This window comes from Saccostrea echinata, unplaced genomic scaffold (assembly GCF_033153115.1).
Source record: "Saccostrea echinata isolate AGI-Se365-2 ecotype Australia unplaced genomic scaffold, CSIRO_AGI_Sech_v1 ptg000036l, whole genome shotgun sequence".
Lineage (NCBI taxonomy): Eukaryota > Metazoa > Mollusca > Bivalvia > Ostreida > Ostreidae > Saccostrea > Saccostrea echinata.
This window is the reverse complement of record NW_026889785.1, coordinates 343,489-361,404: the sequence shown is the minus strand read 5'-3', so window position 1 is coordinate 361,404 and position 17,916 is coordinate 343,489. Positions and strand designations below refer to the sequence as shown.

The following is a 17,916-nucleotide window of genomic DNA, read 5'->3' as shown; positions in this document are numbered from 1 at the left end:
AAATGTTATCAACGCAATTATACAAATTTCCTTTATTATTTTGAATTTTGCTTGGAAATTTTATTCGATTATAATTTTAAAATCCTTTTTTAAAATATTAAGATAAACACAACGTAAGGTTTTATATATTGCCGCTCGGCAAGACTGTTACCGAGGTCGTTTATATGACGTTACTTTTCGGCACTCAGTATCAGTTCATCTGCATATCTTTTTAGCCACTCAATAATATTTACTGCCATTTTGCTATAAACCGTCTTCTTTTGTGTTGTAGTAATAAATTATTTAAACTTTGTCCAAATGTTATTTCTAATTTTGTTCCTTTTTGCGTAAATGTTATGTATAATCATATTCAAAAATAAGGTCGACGTGAACGACGTCGGTACATTTTTTCCGTGCGGCGATACACGAGACACAACTTTGTGTTTATTTTGATATTTTGTAAAGAAATGCTTATATATCTGAATGAAATTTTAGGTTCAAAGTGAAGTTATACAGAGGTATTAATATGTAAAGTTTTTATGAAAACTTTCGAATGTTAAAGATTTTACAGCAGGTGTGACATTACATTTGGGTGAACCCTCGTATAATATAGCTCGTATATAATTTAACCACTTCTTTCATGACCTGTAGAGCTGCAAAACGGGGTCTAAAAAATCAAATTAAGCGGTGCATTTCATGCATCTGAAAAGCATACGTGTAAATAAGTTTTCTTTGTTGAAAAATTCATGTAAACATGTTTTTTCCAAAAATGATCTTTATTTCAAACAATAAAATCCGTGGGAAGGAGAAAGAAAAACAACTCCTAAACATGTTTTTATATTTACCTTAAAATTTTTAAAGTAGTTGCGCAAATTCACTGCTGAGTATCACTCAAAACAAAAATGCTAATATTCTAATGAACATAGTACTCTGATAATTTGATATTTAATTACTTTTAAGACAACTCGATTCCGTCAGCATTCATTCGAAGACCATCGCTGGTCATTTTGTAACGAACTCAGGTGTTCAGGGGTCGACCTGATGCATCAAAACACATAGTAGAGATATTGATAGATCGATAAATATCATATCTTCAAAATTCAGAAAACCCAGTCAATAGGATTAAAGACAAGTTTAGATATAAATATAATTCTGTTAGACATCAGACTTCCTTCTAATATTTCATTTTATTTTCATCAATATTGGGTCTCTTGGATAAAATTAAATATAACAATGGGTAGAATTTTTTTTATTTTTGTAGGCAAAACATCATATGATATTTTGCTATAGTAAATTTTCCTTTAGATGCTGGCCCGGCTTTTTTTATGTTGAAAGGTGGAGCAATGGCAATTTTTAGGATTTGGACATTAAATTAGCTTTCCCCCCATTTTTTTTTGCTTGTCCGATCATTTTGAGAAGCACCCCCCCCCCCCACTTTTGGTCAGTTAAGTTTTTTTTTCTGGCCTGTCAGGTTTTTTTGGGGGAGCCCAACCCCCAAATTTACTGCTACAGGCCTGCTATACACGGCATTCAGGGCCAGTAGGCAGTGAGGGATCTTTTTCGTGCCAGCACCTAATGCCACATGGGACCTTGATTTATACGGTCTAGTCCGAAGGACCGGTCTCTTCGTCCAGCAATGGGATTCGAACCTGCGACGTAATTATCAACTCCTTACTCCCTGACTCTAGAGCAGACGCTCTTACTACTGCGCTCTGTACGATAGTAAAGTCAAATTTTACACACCTTTAATACAAAAGATTTTTTATTCGAAAAAAAAAAAATTGGATAGCTAACACATTCTCAATGAACAATGGCTATATCAAAATTTGGTCGATTTTCAATTTGAAATTTTGAGTTTAAAAATACATGTACTTGTGTTCTATAAGAATGTGTCAGCAGTTTTTAAATTATATTACCCGTATATTACTTGTTACATGTATCAAACGGATTAACATAAGTTTGTCTCATTCAATACTGTCAAAGAACTGATTTTCTCAAATATCAAAGTGTAAAGAGATGCATTTATTAAAGGCTTTTAAATCCCGCAGATTTATGTCTTTTGACTTTAATTTTCATTTCTCTACAACTTAATACAAATTTAGATGTAACAATTTGCAATGATCTTAGGAGTAAAAAAATCATTGATTTGTTGACTTTATAAATCATACCTACATGTATGCGTGGGATTGCTAGGTAAATAAGCGAGTCGCATATAACACTTTAATCGGGTTATCCCCTTTTTTACAGGTGGTACATTTATTGCAATTAAAAAATATAGATAGAGAGTAAACACATCACGCAATATTAGTAACACCAGACATTTAATTCTATACGCTCCACCTGCCTAGTTTTGTATGTGGACGTATAAAAGGGTCTGTCTTTTACCAAGTGGCACAGTAAACCGTGTCCATACAAAAATGTGGAGGGTTCGGGGAATTCTCTTTGTGTTGGTGGCCGTTACATATTTTGGTCACATCGAGGGAAGACCCAAACACAAAGGTAAAGTATACTTATATTTCTAATTGACGGAATCGACGTTTTCTTCATAATAAAATAAATAACATAAGTTATACTCTGAAATATACCTGTTTTTATGATTTTTTCTTGGTCTTGAATTACATGTCCTCATTTAGTCTGCATTCCAATTACCACTAAAATGTGAATTACACATACAACAAAATACTGTATATGATAGATAAAGTTTGTATTCTAGTGATGTTACCGCAGTTTTTCATCATAAGAATGTTATATGTGTGTTTTTCCCCTTTTATCTTTGGTTAACATACGCTTTTATTATACATCATATTACTTACCACTAGTAAGATAGCATCTGATTGGCCGAGAAGGTCACGTGTAAAATATATATATTTGGAGTAGTGTTTTCTAAGTGGGGTTTGAATGTTACTGGTGTGCAAATCACACTGACGAAGGGATTTTTTCCCTTTTTTTATGAAGCACAGCTAGTGGTGTAACTTACTTATGTTTCATATTGTTCTTATCAAATGTTAAACTTTACTTTATTCATTGGATCTTCTTTATATTTCCTGCATTGTGCTTGATTCGGTATAATAAACAATTTATTGCATGATCGTGAGGGAGACATGAAGATTTCTTCACCCATGAAAAACCGGGGAATATGGTTTTTCATGGGCGGCGAAATCTTCATGTCTCTCTCACTATCATGCAATAAATGTACAATATCCGATAAAATCTACATCTTCAACAGAATTGTAACGTACAGGATCAACAAATTGCTATTTAATTTAAAACGAAGTTATTAATATCATAACATACGCTAGTGATTTATTTCATTAATTGACAAAACATAATACTAAAAATACAATGTCACTGGTGCAGTTTATCTTAAGGTCAATTAGTATTCAGCTGAGGAACAATGATGTACTTTCTCAATAAAGGCGGGGGGATCGGGGTCTGTGGTTTGCTTCTGTAATAAATCTATTTGGTATACTTGATTGCTTAGTTGTTTTATTTTTTCCAAAAAAATCGTTTGTTATGTTCCGTGCAGAACATTCCTTATGAAATTCTACAGTGGTACACATACACATGTACTGTTGGAAAATGACGAAAAGGGATTTTTGAGTGTTATGTATTTTTTAAGACTCAAGAACACAATATGTCAGATCTACAGTACCGACCAGACACAACCTAACAGAAAGCAGACCACAACTGAACCACGGGTTCGCTTTCCGTGTTTCCTTTGGGTTCGCTAGGGCTAAACCTAAACCAAACGCCGATAGCGAACCCCGATTTCAGAAGCACCCAGAAAGCGCACCCGGCGTTCGCTATTACGTAACAGACTGTCAATCAAGATAAGGCGTTGACCAAACAGCGCATCGACCAATCAGTATGCCCATTGACATCTGATGTTAATCATAACATTTGTATACATACAGTTGTAAATGTATACGCAATAAAAATACAGTTTTTTCGATGGGTGGCACTGTAGCTCTCTGATCGTCCATCCCAATTCGTTCAGACCAGCGAGCTACAGATCTGCAGCTAATTTCCTGCATGCAAAACAGTAATTTTGATATGTAACAATTGTGAAATGTACAAGACCACGTGGTACGGGAAATCAGCTCTGTACACATTCATGACACATATTGAAGCCTAAGCCTCAAGGAGTTTCAAAATGGGATAAAAGATAAACTTGAGAATCTGTCTTCCACCACCATGAAAATAATTTGTAGGGAGAGGGCTAAAATAGGCTATGCCTACTGACCACTCCAATTCACTTCATAATAAAATTATGTATAAATAAAAAATAATGATTTTGAAAACATTTACAAAGAAATTGATAATGTTGCTGATCCAGGAATTTTTTTTTCAGGGAAAGGTCCTTACCCGATGAAAAAAAATAATAATAAAAAAATTTAAAAAAAATGTTTTGTTTGATCTCTGTCGGCCAGTCAAAATGCCCCAAACGAATCATTTTTTAAACATTTTATTTATTTTTTTATTTATTATTATTTTTTTTTTTGGCTTGTAGGGAAATACAAATTGTCCGAATAATGTTAAGGTTTATCATTTCACAAGACTAAGATACATTTAAATTGAACCTTATAGCAATAAAAATAATATTAAATCTGTCTAGCTGTATTGTATTAATAATGAAAACATAAATAGATTTCTGACACCCCCCCCCCCCTTCCGCCAAAAGAAACAGAAAAATCATAAAAAATAAACAAACACAAAAAAATCTATACCTCGGACATGAGGGTGGGGTGGGGGTTAATCACTTATGAATGAACCGCTTTCTTTCATGTTTATGAATAACGCTTCTTAACCTTAACGTTTGACAAGGGATCCGTGTTTTTCTTACAAATGACTCTTACCAATTTATGTGCATAGTATCTGGAAGGGGTGGGGTAAGTCCTGCTCATAAGTTACTTTATTATATTCATTTAAAAAAATGAAAACCGTAGGAAGAAGGCAGGGACAGATTTTTTTTCAACATTTTCAAGGACTAAAGTTTAGAAATAATGTTTACATTACACACCATAAAGTGTACGATTCCATCAAGCTTACCAACCAACTTAGCAACCGACATAAATTCAAGAAAGCACAAAAAAGGTTATCCGAACAGGTGTCCAGCAGATTTTTATACCCCCGCTCCGAAGGAGAGGGGGGTATACTGTTTTACCTTGTTAATCCGTGCATCTGTCCATACCATACATAACAAATTTTGGTCGCAGTTTTCTCAGCAATTACTCATCGCAGATGCTTGAAACTGTAGCACACTCTTTGTTAAGGCATGTCATATGATGGGATTCATTTTTGTACGAATCTGATGTCAACTTCCTGTTTATCCGTGTGTCTTTCAATACCATATATAACAAATTTTGGTCGCAGTTTTCTCAGCAATTATTCATCACAGATGCTTGAAAGTTTAGCACACTCTTTGTTTAGGCATGCCATATGGTGGGATTCATTTTTGTACGAATCCGATGTCAACTTCCTGTTTATCCGTGTGTCTGTCCGTACCATATATAACAAAGTTTTGGTCGCACTTTTCTCAACAATTACTCATCGCAGATGCTTGAAACTTTAGCACACTCTTTGTTTAGGCATGTCATATGGTGGGATTCATTTTTGTACGAATCTGATTTCAACTTCTTGTTTATCCCTGTGTCTGTCCATAAATGAACCTGTATTGCAAAGTAAAATGGATTTAGGCTTTCTCTGTCAACTTCTCTGAAAAAAAAGTCACAGTAAAAAAAAAATTGACTGTCACTGGAAAAGTGTGGGGTGTTGGATAGGGTCAGAAAATGTACCTTTTAGAACAAGGACTTAGTCTACAAAACCAAAAGAGTGATTTTACATGCATGTAGCAAAATTCTCTACGCACAAGTCACCCAATATGGTAAGTGTATAGACTTTCAATATTTTAACTTGGCTACTTTTTTATCAATAAATGACCTCAAAAAACCAATTTTCCTAGTATTTTCACATTATGCATCAAGCTAAAGGTGAGAATGTTTTACCAGTTTCAGTAAAATACATTGTATATAAAACAGGACAAAATTTTATAAACCATATTGACCTTAAACTTGACCTTTTGACCTATTTACCAATTCATGTGATGCTAGTTATTGTCCAACAGAATTATTATTTTGTTTATTCATGTTGTTTAAAACACTAGTTGACACCGAAAAAAAAAGTGCTTAGTTTCCTTAAATTTCCGTCTATATTGACCTTTGGTCATGAAAATTGATTTTCTCTTTGTTCTTGCTTTTGTGTTCCACATATCTAAATTTGGTTTTAATCTATTTTATAATACTCAGGTATTTATATGGAAACTGATTGTAGATACCTAAATTGCCTTTGTCTGGAATTCTTAAAAAAGCATAAGATTGTAACCTTGGTAACATGAAAACAAAATATGAATACCAAGTGTTCTTTGAAGTTTATATTAGAACTATATATCGGCTTTCACACCAATGTATTTATTTTTTTTCCCAAAATGTCCACAAACCTTTATACCAGGCTTTTGAAAAGAGCCTCAAATCTACTATTTTTCCTCAGAGAAATCCTACTTAAAAACGGGGGATATTTTTTGAATGAGGTAAAGTTACTCAAATGCTAGAAATTATCTAAAGAACTATAAAAATAATGTATTTTGGCAAAATGATAAAGTTATGAAAATATCTTTTTCTGTCAAAGAATTTTAATGAGTCAAAAACGGTAATTTTTCATCAAAATTTAGCGTTTTTAGTCCATGAAAAATGTATGTTGGTTGCCATGGTAACCACTGACCATAGTAACCATTTTATTATGAATTTTACTTTCAAGAAATATATGGCGATGACGAACAGTATTCAAGCTCAAAAGTCTATTAAACAATACAAATTTAGGAGCAGAGCAAAAACGGATCTTTAAAACATCTGAGGTGGGATCAGGTGCCATGGAGGAGTGAGCATCTCCTGCCGGCACACCCACCGTGTGCTCCTTGTCGTGATCGGGAAATAACGGAAAAATCCGTCGACAATTTAGGGTGTAAATGATGGCCTAACAATTAGTATGAAAAACGTCAGTCAGCATTTGACTTAATGATAAATTGTATTTTCTGACAAGGTCATTGTATCGACCATAGAACTTATGAAATGACGACTTTAAACAACTGCTGATATTCTTGTTTCATCAACATTCAACTTGTTTGTCAATAATTTACCTCGTTTTAGAAATTGTTCATACGTACAGCATGCTATTGCGTATCGATTCAACTGAGAGATATAAACCCCGTACGCAGGTGATGAAGGTATATTGCTGCATAAGTTAGGGGAGTTGACGATTGAAAAGTTAAAGTTATCATGTTTATCATAAAGCTTTGTTGTTAGATTACCATTAACGTCTTTTTCTAGTAAAATATCCAAATATGAAACAGATGTGCCAGACTCTGTGGTATCTTTTATTTCAAGCTCACTGGGATATATCGTATCAACATAAGAATTGTTTGTTTATTGTTTAACGTCCCTCTCGAGAATTTTTCACTCATATGGAGACGCCACCACTTGTCGGTGGAGAGCTGCAAATTTTGACCTATACTCGGCACTCGGGAACATTGAGCAGTGAGGGATCTTTTTCGGTGCCAGCACCTACTGCGACACGGGACCTCGGTTTATACGGTCTCATCCGAAGGACCGGTCTCCACGTCCCACAGTGGGATTCGAACCCGCGAGGTAAGGATCAACTCCTTACTCCGCGACTCTAGAGCGAACGCTCTAACCACTGCGCCACGGGGGCGACGACATAAGAATTGAAATAACCATTGTTAATTGACAATACGTCGTCGATATATCTAAATGTCGAGTTGAAGGTCACAGCAAGTGTTTTCTTCTTTTCACTTATAAAATTTTGAACAAATTCTGCTTTATATGAATACAAAAAAAGGTATGGCACCTGATCCCACGTCTGATGTCTTAGAGGTCCGTGTTTGCTCTACTCTTATTTCGTAATATTTAATGGACTTTGAGCTCGAATACTGTTCGTTATCTCCACATATTTCATTAATAAATGCTTGATGAAAAACAAATTGAATCAAATGGACAACCAATTAGACTTAGTATTGAGCAAATTTTAAAAGCTTTTATTCATAATTTTATGTACGTTATCTATAAGGAATAAGTCCATCAAACCATTGAAAAACTAGAGGTACTGTGAGCACTGAGCTCACAAAACATCTCCCATATGTTTAAAAGTACATATTTTGCTTTGGGAGACCCGATATATGCGTCCGATCAAACAGTAAAATAGAAGATGCATAACGGCACTATGTAACAAAGATTCTGTGAAAATATCGTTAAATTTTATTAGGGGTATAAGAGGAGTTGCGAATAAGAGATGGGTACCCCTCAATATTATAGAAAAAATGGCAGTGTCTATGTTTTGCTATTGGAAACCCGAAATATGTGCCCGATGAAAAAGTAAAATAGGAAGTGCACAATGGCACTATAAAACAAAGGTTCTGTGAAAGTATCATTAAATTTTATTCAGTGGTATAGAAGGAGTTGCGGATAAGAGATGTGTACCCCAACGCGTAACGGACGGACGGACACCCCCATTACTTTATATCCTCACTTTTCAAGCGGGGGTATAATAACGTCTCATTTCCCCATGTGCACATTCTAACACAACCGCAACCAGATTAGCTGCTCCTGCGGCCGATAATGAAATATTTATTCTCCTTAAATCCGGCGATTCTCCATTCATGTTTAATGTTTAACAATACCATCCCAGATCATCTTTACTAAGAGCAAAACTATTTTTTCCTTTACTACCTACAATACCTAATTTTAAACTCGTATTCTATCTGTAGAAACCTAAAAATCAAATTTATAAAATATATGTTGTTTTTGCACTTCCCCCCCAAAGCTTCGAGGGATCGTCTTATAGAAGATATAAGGAGATTTTTGGAACTTGCTGAAAACGAGGCAAACCGGGTAAGTGCTAATTTTGGTTGGAAAAATAGACAATATGGGATGCTTTGTGTTAATACTGTTAGCTATATTTATGTTTTGAGCAATGATCAAGTTCGCCCCGGATATTGCCGGGAAACTTACAAGAAGCATTTATTCAAATTATTTCTTCTTCAGCGGCGCCGCATTGAGAAGAAATCAATTCTCAATGATCTCATATAATAATCAGGGCTAGGAATTATTTCTACACATGTTTTCTTCTTCAGCGGCGCCGCATTGAGGAGAAATTAATTCTCAATCAACCTCATATAATAATCAGGGCTAAGAATTATTTCTACACATGTTTAAAACAGATTTTAATTATTGTTACGATTTTCTAAGATTGAAGATCAGCGGGAAAATAAAAGCGAAAACCAGACACGTAACGAAGACGAAATAGATAATAAGGTATGTTACCATATAGGTTAGAAAAAAACAACATTCAACTATGTGTATGATAAGAAACATATAAGAGATAGGACAATAAATTCGATAGAAATTACTATAACCCAGGCATACTTAAAATAATTATAAAATAACTCATCATTCTATATAAAAAAAAATATCGACTGATCGTTAAATGTTTTGATTACGTCAGCTTGCCTTAATTCTGTTTTTAAAATTCTTGTACAATATGACTTGCTTATGGGAATTTTTTAGGACTTCATTTTTTTTCATTTCCCTGCCCAAACTTTCTCCAGTAAGAAAAAGATGTTTAAAAATAATACATATGACTGAGTGAATACTTCCTTAGAATGAAGACCTCTGTGTAAAAGGAGTAAATTGTACAAGGTTTTCTTTTTCTCTGTCACAAAACAAAAGTCATCGTGAGTTGACATATCGAAATAAACTGTTTTTTTTAGAACATCGATCCCGATGATCCGCATGGGCAGCTGTTGTCCAGTTTTGGTGTAGTAGTGAATGGAAAAGTCCTGCACGTGAGTTGATCTTAGAAGACCCAGTATCAAATTTCCTTTTAAAATATGTTTGAGAATATGATAAAGATTGAACTCTGCATGATTTCGAGAAACAGGAACTCAAACAAAGTATACTGTAAAGGGTCTGATATTTTCCGTAGGTAAAACGGTCTCGTATTACAGTAAGTAAAACTTGTGAACTTTCAGTCTAAGTGGCTTCATCCAGAAGATTCAGAAAAGTTTAAGGAACAGAAATTGGACAAAACAATTGAGAGAAAAGAAGAAACGGACAAAGAGGGGGAACCCGGAAAAGAGGTCTGTCATTCTTATTGCTACACACACACACACACACACACACATATATATGTATATATATACTAATCATAAAGCCGTTATTTCAAGCGCTTTGAACCTATTATATTATAACGTGTTATAGTAAAGTTGCAAGATGTATCATTCAAAGGCCGCTCAAAGTATCGTTTTTTTATATAAATAATGCCTTTTTTTATATTTAGAAACGCAGAAAAAGGAATTTTGGACCGAGTTGGCCTAACTGGCCAAAAGGCATCGTTCCCTACATCTTTGACGACAATTTGCGTACGTCTATATTCCTGATTTTAATTTTTGTTACTTCGGCCATACTTTTTTTTACTGCTATAAAGCTATATACAAAACCGATATAATTGTGCATCAGTGAATATATAAAAGATTTAGCCTCATGTCTCCTTTTCTGCTATTCATTTGAAAAACGAGGGCAATAGTCAACTCAAGAACTGATCTTACCTTGTTTTTTTTTCTTTTACGCAGTTGAAAATAAAGGGTACTTCCAGGAAGCTATTGAGGTGTTTAATAAACTCACTTGTATTCGCTGGAAGCCAAGGTCATCTGAAGTAGCCACGGAAGTGGGTCACACCGGATATGTTCGAGTTAAAAAGTACTCACTAAAATTTCATATTTTCTTAAGTGGACAATATGGATATTCCTATTTGTCTCATGTTAAGGAACTATATTTTGACGATAGAGTTGGAAAATTATCATGACCTTTAAAGCACAATGAATATTTATCGTGACCTTTAAAGCACAATGAATAATTATCATGACCTTCATAGCACAAGGAATATTTTGGAAATGATTGAACGTTTATGTAGTGACGGATTTCTTTCTTTTCAGCAGATTTTAAAGAATACCCTAAATCATGAAAAATCAATTTAAAGGACTTTTTGTTTCTTTGGAGATGTTATTTTTACAAGTAGTACTAGTTCCATGGTATATTTTAAAAAAAAACTTTACAAACACTCTAAGCATAAACATCTCTTTTTAAATTTATACTTCAAATTTGCAGAGAGAGAAAATATCTTATGCTTGGTCTATTCTTCTTTTGCAGTGTTTTGTCGGTCTATAGAAAAAATATCGATTAAATTATTTTTGCATATGATAAAGAATATAGCATATAAAATACTGTTGAGTATATAATAGATATATAATACATATAGAATACTGTTGAGTATATAATAGATATATAATACATATAGAATACTGTTGAGTATATAATAGATATATAATACATATAAAATACTGTTGAGTATATAATAGATATATAATACATATAAAGTATTGTTGAGTATATAATAGATATATAATACATATAAAGTACATAATAGATATATAATACATATAGAATACTGTTGAGTATATAATAGATATATAATACATATAAAGTACTGTTGAGTATATAATAGATATATAATACATATAAAGTACTGTTGAGTATATAATAGATATATAATACAGTACAGGCAACGCGGATCCCGTATTAGACCGCGTCCCCTCGGCGGTGTGTTAATCCTTTCCGCGTTACACCGTCGCGGGTTTTGATCGCGGTACTACCTGCGACCGTGTGTACACGGCGGCGGGGCCAGCTACCGTTATTCTTTATCTTAGATGTTGTTACCTGTAAAGTGTTGTCGATTTTTAATAGCGTCAAAAAAAGAGGGGTGTAAGCCATTAAAGGTTACAGCCTGCATTAATTAAATGAATTTTTAATTCAATTTTTAAGTACCGGTATTATCAAATTGTATAATAATACTTGTATAATTATTTTTTATCTATCTTTTTTTAAAAGTCATTCAAAATTAATTAATTCTCAAATTTAAAAAAAGAACGTATAATGCTAGTGTTTGTGGTAAAATTTGACGAAATATCGTCAACTGAAATATCGTATATATTTTTTAAAATCAATAATTCCACCATATATGATCATGAAATTGCTAAATAGTGCACATTAAAATAGATTTTTTAAAAATGCCATATCATTTCTGTTAAAATGCATTAAATACAGTGTTCACGATTTGCCAGTGCCAGTGTGGTTGTGTTCTTGGTTACATGTAGCTATGCGTTTATTTTTCTCCGAGATTCTATCACGGTCATTGGTTTCTTGAAGAAAAAATGCCTCTGTATACGTATCTGTTATAAGTATAAGCATGAAAAACGATGCTAGAAAGAGATGGTAACAGTATGATATTAAAGAATAAACACGTGTACATTTAGGAATATGTTGCACAATTAACTTCTGACAAATATGCGCTAAACAGAAGAAATATCAACATGATCTTTCTTTCTTTTTTTTTTTTTTTTTTGGTTATTGTTGTAAATAAAATCATTACATTCTATTCAGAATAATTTCATAGTTAGTATTTGACTGTATTTCTGTTTCTTTTCTTTTTGAAATTAATATAATCATGCGGCTCTTCAACAAATTTCACGTACATGTATTGTCAAATCAGAAAGGACGGCTCTTTTATAAGCTGTTTATATGAGCCTAAAAAATAATTTGAACATACAAAATAGTAGATGAACTAATTATAATCAGCGGTAGGCTACAAGTTTTCAGGTGTCTGTGTAACTGGCCTATACCCTTACGAAATACCTGTAATACTGTCAAATTGCGTAATCTTACATCATGAAGAATGTTGGCGACCTTGTAAATAAGTGTCTTGGAATCAATCTCTTATCAAGCAGTTAGTTTAGTTAAATTAGTGTCTGTGGCTATAACTGTTCCCATTAACTGGCAGAATTAGACAAAGTGCTTACTGGTCAATAAACCGATAAATCAGCTACAGTAATACCTATCTGTTCACAGAAACGACTATTTTGAAACCGAACAAAATTTGATTCACAAGCAATTTCATTTATTGTAAATGATAATTATAAATCGATAAATCAATAAACTGATTTAGGAAAAACGATGCACGTGCCGTATATATTTACATGTACAGGTACATGTATGAACGTATAAACTGAGACGTAAACAAAATACATGTACTTAAAAAACATAATTTGATTTGAAATTTTTTATTTTTTTTTTTCAACTCTATTAATTTGTTTAGAAAGTTTGATTTTTAATATACACACAGTTAGGGTTAAAAAAAAAAAAGCAACTGTGAATATATTGTCTCAAATTTCTTGGTTGAAAATAAAGAAATAATGAGACATTGAATGGACTGGTATGTCGTATGGCTAGACAACGATGTGCGCATTCGGAGAGATTTACCTCAGGTACCCTAGGACACTCACAGGTGTGAAACCCCCAGGGCATGCCGTTTCCTGCTCTGGGTCTGCTAATCCCTATACACAGGAAATGATCGCGGCTAATACTTAATACACAAAGAAACAAAATTTGTCAAAGTATACGTTAGCATTTGATTTTTTCCTTGAATATTATTGAAAATAAAAGTGTTGTGAGTGTATAATATCTCCCTTCTTTACATGTATATTTGTTCTCTGGAGCTCATCACCATGCATGCACATCCCATGTTATTTTTTGAACATGTAAATGGAGAAATGATTATTTTTTTTTTTTTTAAATCATCGTTTACCAAAGAATTAAATATCAAGGTGAAGAAAGGATGATAGTTTTTTTTATTGATAGCTTGTATACCGTTTACGTGCCCACTAACTGCAAACTCTCAACTTCGAATATTACAGCTTTCCAGTAATTTGATATTTTCAGAAAAATGCTTGCACATTCGTACAATAAAGCGAAATTAATTTAATGAATTATAGTGTTCTAAATTTGGTAAAAATACAAAAACATAAACAATATAAAGATGCACCTTTTTTTATTTCATAGGAGTGTTGAAAATTGTTAATCGGAACTCGCACTGATTATTATTTAGCACGTGTACATCATTATTGCAATTCGCACATAATTTGAAAAGACTTTTTAGAGCTAATAAACCCATCATTTAATTTTGTTTCATGCTAAACTCTCAAATAACACAGCTTATAATTCTATTTAAACGAAAGATGTCGCCTTAGCATTGATACATGCAAATAGTTTTAAATACAAATCTAAAAAAGTTTATAATATCTTCTGCTTTACAAATTCCTTTTAGGAGTATGTTTATTATTTTCTATTCATCGTTGCAAAACAAAAGAAAATACTTTCATAAATAAACATACTCTGTAGTTATTCTTTGTTACTACATGAAAATTTCGCAAATTCTCGTTCGGGGAGATAACTCCCGTTTGTTTACGATACTAGTTGATCGATGATTTAACCGCGACGGGGACAGGTAGGTGATGAATTTCCCGCGGAGGGAACGCGGTTTACCTGTCTCACCTGGCCAAATCCCGCGTTGTGTTTATACCGCGACGGGGCGCGGGAAATACGGGATCCGCGTTGCCTGTACTGTACATATAAAATACTGTTGAGTATATAATAGATATATAATACATATAAAATACTGTTGAGTATATAATAGATATATAATACATATAAAGTACTGTTGAGTATATAATAAATATATAATACATATAAAATACTGTTGAGTATATAATAGATATATCATACATATAAAATACTGTTGAGTATATAATAGATATATAATACATATAAAATACTGTTGAGTATATAATAGATATATAATACATATAAAATACTGTTGAGTATATAATAGATATATAATACCTATAAAATATGTTTAGTATATAATAGATATATAATACCTATAAAATACTGTTTAGTATATAATAGATATATAATACCTATAAAATACTGTTTAGTATATAATTGATATATAATACATATAAAATACTGTTTAGTATATAATATATATATATAATACATATAAAATACTGTTTCAGCGGATCAAGTTGTAGTTCTGGCGTGGGCTTCTACGGAAGTGATGAACACGTGATAAATTTAGCAGAACCCGGATGTGGATCGGTAAGTAGGATTAGCTTTAACCTTCGTATTAAACAACATTTGCTTAAATCGCGAAGATTTGATTCATACTGTTCCATTTTCCTACTATTTTCTAGATCTGCTAGAAAATAAAGCATTTCCTCTTCACCCTTTATTACAAGTAATTATATAGTCTTGACTTTTAAACGTCATTGTTTTGGTTGAATCACTAAAACTGGATAGAAGTTTATCAATTAACAACAATTAATGACGTATATTTCTTGTTTTTAACTCCTTAAAATAGACACCAATTTTAACAATTTTACAAAATATACTTATTAAGGTTGGCATAGCGGTTCATGAAATGCTGCATAGACTTGGACAAAGGCACGAGCATGTTCGAAGTGATCGGGATAAGTATGTCAGAATTGTCTGGAAAAAAATCAAACCCGATTCCAAGTATCATTACTACAGACGCTTGACCTACAACCGAAACCCGTACGATTTAGAAAGCATAATGCATACGGTTAGTTTGATTAGGAACCCAAATGTAAGGAAATCTGGGTTATAAGGACTTTATCTCTATCCCTTAAACATAACATCTTCGTACATACATGTAAAGTATAAAGAAATTAATTTATAAGGATCTAGCGGGAATGCATACGGTTAGTTTTATTAGGATCTCAAATGTAAGGAAATCCGAGTTATAAGGACGTTATCTCTATACCTTAAACACCTTCTTACATACATGTAAGGTATGAAATATATGGAGATAACGAACAGTATTCAAGCTCAAAAGTCCATTATACAATACAAAATAGGAGCAGAGCAAACACGGACCTCCAAACATCAGAGGTGGGATCAGGTGCCATGGAGGAGTGAGCATCCCCTGCCGACCGGTCACACCCTCCGTGTGCTCCTTGTCGTGATCGGGAAATAACGGAAAAATCCGTCGAGAATTCAGTGTGTAAATAATGGCCTAACAATTAGTATGAAAAACGTCAGTCAGTATTTGACTCAATGATAAAGTGTATTTGCTGACAAGGTCATTGTATCGACCATAGAACTTACGAAATGATGACTTTAAACGAGTCATCAACGAGCTGATATTCTTGTTTCATCAACTTATTTGTCAATAATTTACCTCGTTTTAGAAATTGTACATACGTAGAGCATGCTCTTGCGTATCGAATCAACTGAGATATATATACCCCGTATGCAGGTGATGAAGGTATATTGCTGCATAAGTTAGGGAAGTTGACGATTGAAAAGTTAAAGTCATCACGTTTATCATAAAGCTTGGTTGTTAGATTACCATTAATGTCTTTTTCAAGTAAAATATCCAAATATGAAACAGATGTGTCAGACTCTGTGGTATCTTTTATCTCAAGTTCACCAGGATATATCGTATCGACATAAGAATGAAAATAGCCATTGTTAATTGACAATACGTCGTCGATATATCTAAATGTCGAGTTGAAGGCCATAGCAAGTGTTTTCTTCTTTTCACCTACAAGATTTTGGACAAATTCTGCTTCATATGAATACAGAAAAGGTCTGCTAATAACGGGGCGCAATTGGTACCCATAGAAATTCCAATAGATTGTTGGAAGACCTGGTCTCCAAAAACCACATAGATATTGTCAATCAGAAACTCAAGCATCTTAATTTATTAGGATCTAGCGGGATGTAAGCGAGTTTACTGTATTCATCTTAGTTTTCATCAAGTGGAAGTTGCTTTAGTCGCTCAGAAAACTATGCTTATTATAACAAATGTACTGCATTGGTAGAATTATCCTATACATATCAATATTATGTGTATATATTTTCAGTCCTTTGGCAGTAAAAACACTGTAGTAGAACTCCGAGACAAAAACTTGTTGTTCCTGAACGCCCCAAACGACAAGATTTTCTCCTACTACGATTTAAAGGATGTCCTGGATCAGTATGGATGTGCCGGTAATAAACAAACACTCTAATACACTGGTAATAAACAAACACGCTAATTATATTTACATTTGCTGTTTTTCTACTAAGCCAACTGTGAAATTGATTTGAAAACCATGTCTGTGTAATTATACACGGAGAAACTAGCGCTAAAGTGACGTCACAATGAGGCTACAGAGACGTTAATAAAATATGACATATAGGGCAGGGAGAAATTCTAACATTGAGTATATTTTTGGTGCATATAAGCATATAGAATGTAAATATAAGGAATGTTTATTAAGTTTAGTGTGATTTATTGGTGTATAAATCACACAGACGTACACCTAGGCATATCTTTCATGAAGCGCTAGCGCACTTCATGAAATATGCCTACGTGACAAGTCTGTGATTTACACACCAACAACTCACACAAAACTAAAAACATTCCTTAAATGAATACACCGGTTATAAACAAACACGCTATCTTGTAAGCAGTGGATAAGCACTGAGGTGACCAACTACTCCGCTTAAAGCAGCAAGTATCTGCAGCTTCTAAGCTCATATTCATTGCAAAACTTGTTTTTATTGATGGGAGTAAATGGATTAAAAATTTATATTTTATGACGTGTACGTACATGTAATAGTCGGTGAAAGGATCATTTTTTTTTACAATTGCTGTTTGGAAAAAAGGGTATTTTCGCGAAAAAAGTTATTCAATTTAAAGAGGGGAAGAACCCAAAGACCACATCTAAACAATACGTCTGTTATATTTATGTAGTTTTAATATTTTCAGCTCATTGTACCTCTTCCCCTGTCTGCGAGAATGGCGGTTACGTGAACGCCACGTGTCAGTGCACCTGTCCAACGGGATTTACTGGAAGCACGTGCCAGACGGTAGTTACAGATCCAGGTAATGAAATATTATTAACTA

The 17,916-nt window shown here is 33.4% G+C and overlaps 1 protein-coding gene across 1 annotated transcript in view; it reads left to right on the top strand.

Annotated features, from left to right (window-relative positions):
* The first annotated feature begins 2,396 nt into the window (after window positions 1-2,396).
* LOC133199805 (uncharacterized) overlaps window positions 2,397-17,916 on the top strand; it is a 52,915-nt gene continuing 37,395 nt past the window's right edge. The window contains exons 1-11 of the mRNA XM_061335634.1: window positions 2,397-2,478; window positions 8,872-8,939; window positions 9,297-9,362; window positions 9,818-9,892; window positions 10,079-10,186; window positions 10,387-10,468; window positions 10,679-10,805; window positions 15,017-15,098; window positions 15,400-15,582; window positions 16,889-17,015; window positions 17,779-17,895. Of these exons, the coding sequence (XP_061191618.1) occupies window positions 2,397-2,478; window positions 8,872-8,939; window positions 9,297-9,362; window positions 9,818-9,892; window positions 10,079-10,186; window positions 10,387-10,468; window positions 10,679-10,805; window positions 15,017-15,098; window positions 15,400-15,582; window positions 16,889-17,015; window positions 17,779-17,895 (1,117 nt within the window). The remainder of the gene's footprint in view (window positions 2,479-8,871; window positions 8,940-9,296; window positions 9,363-9,817; window positions 9,893-10,078; window positions 10,187-10,386; window positions 10,469-10,678; window positions 10,806-15,016; window positions 15,099-15,399; window positions 15,583-16,888; window positions 17,016-17,778; window positions 17,896-17,916) is intronic.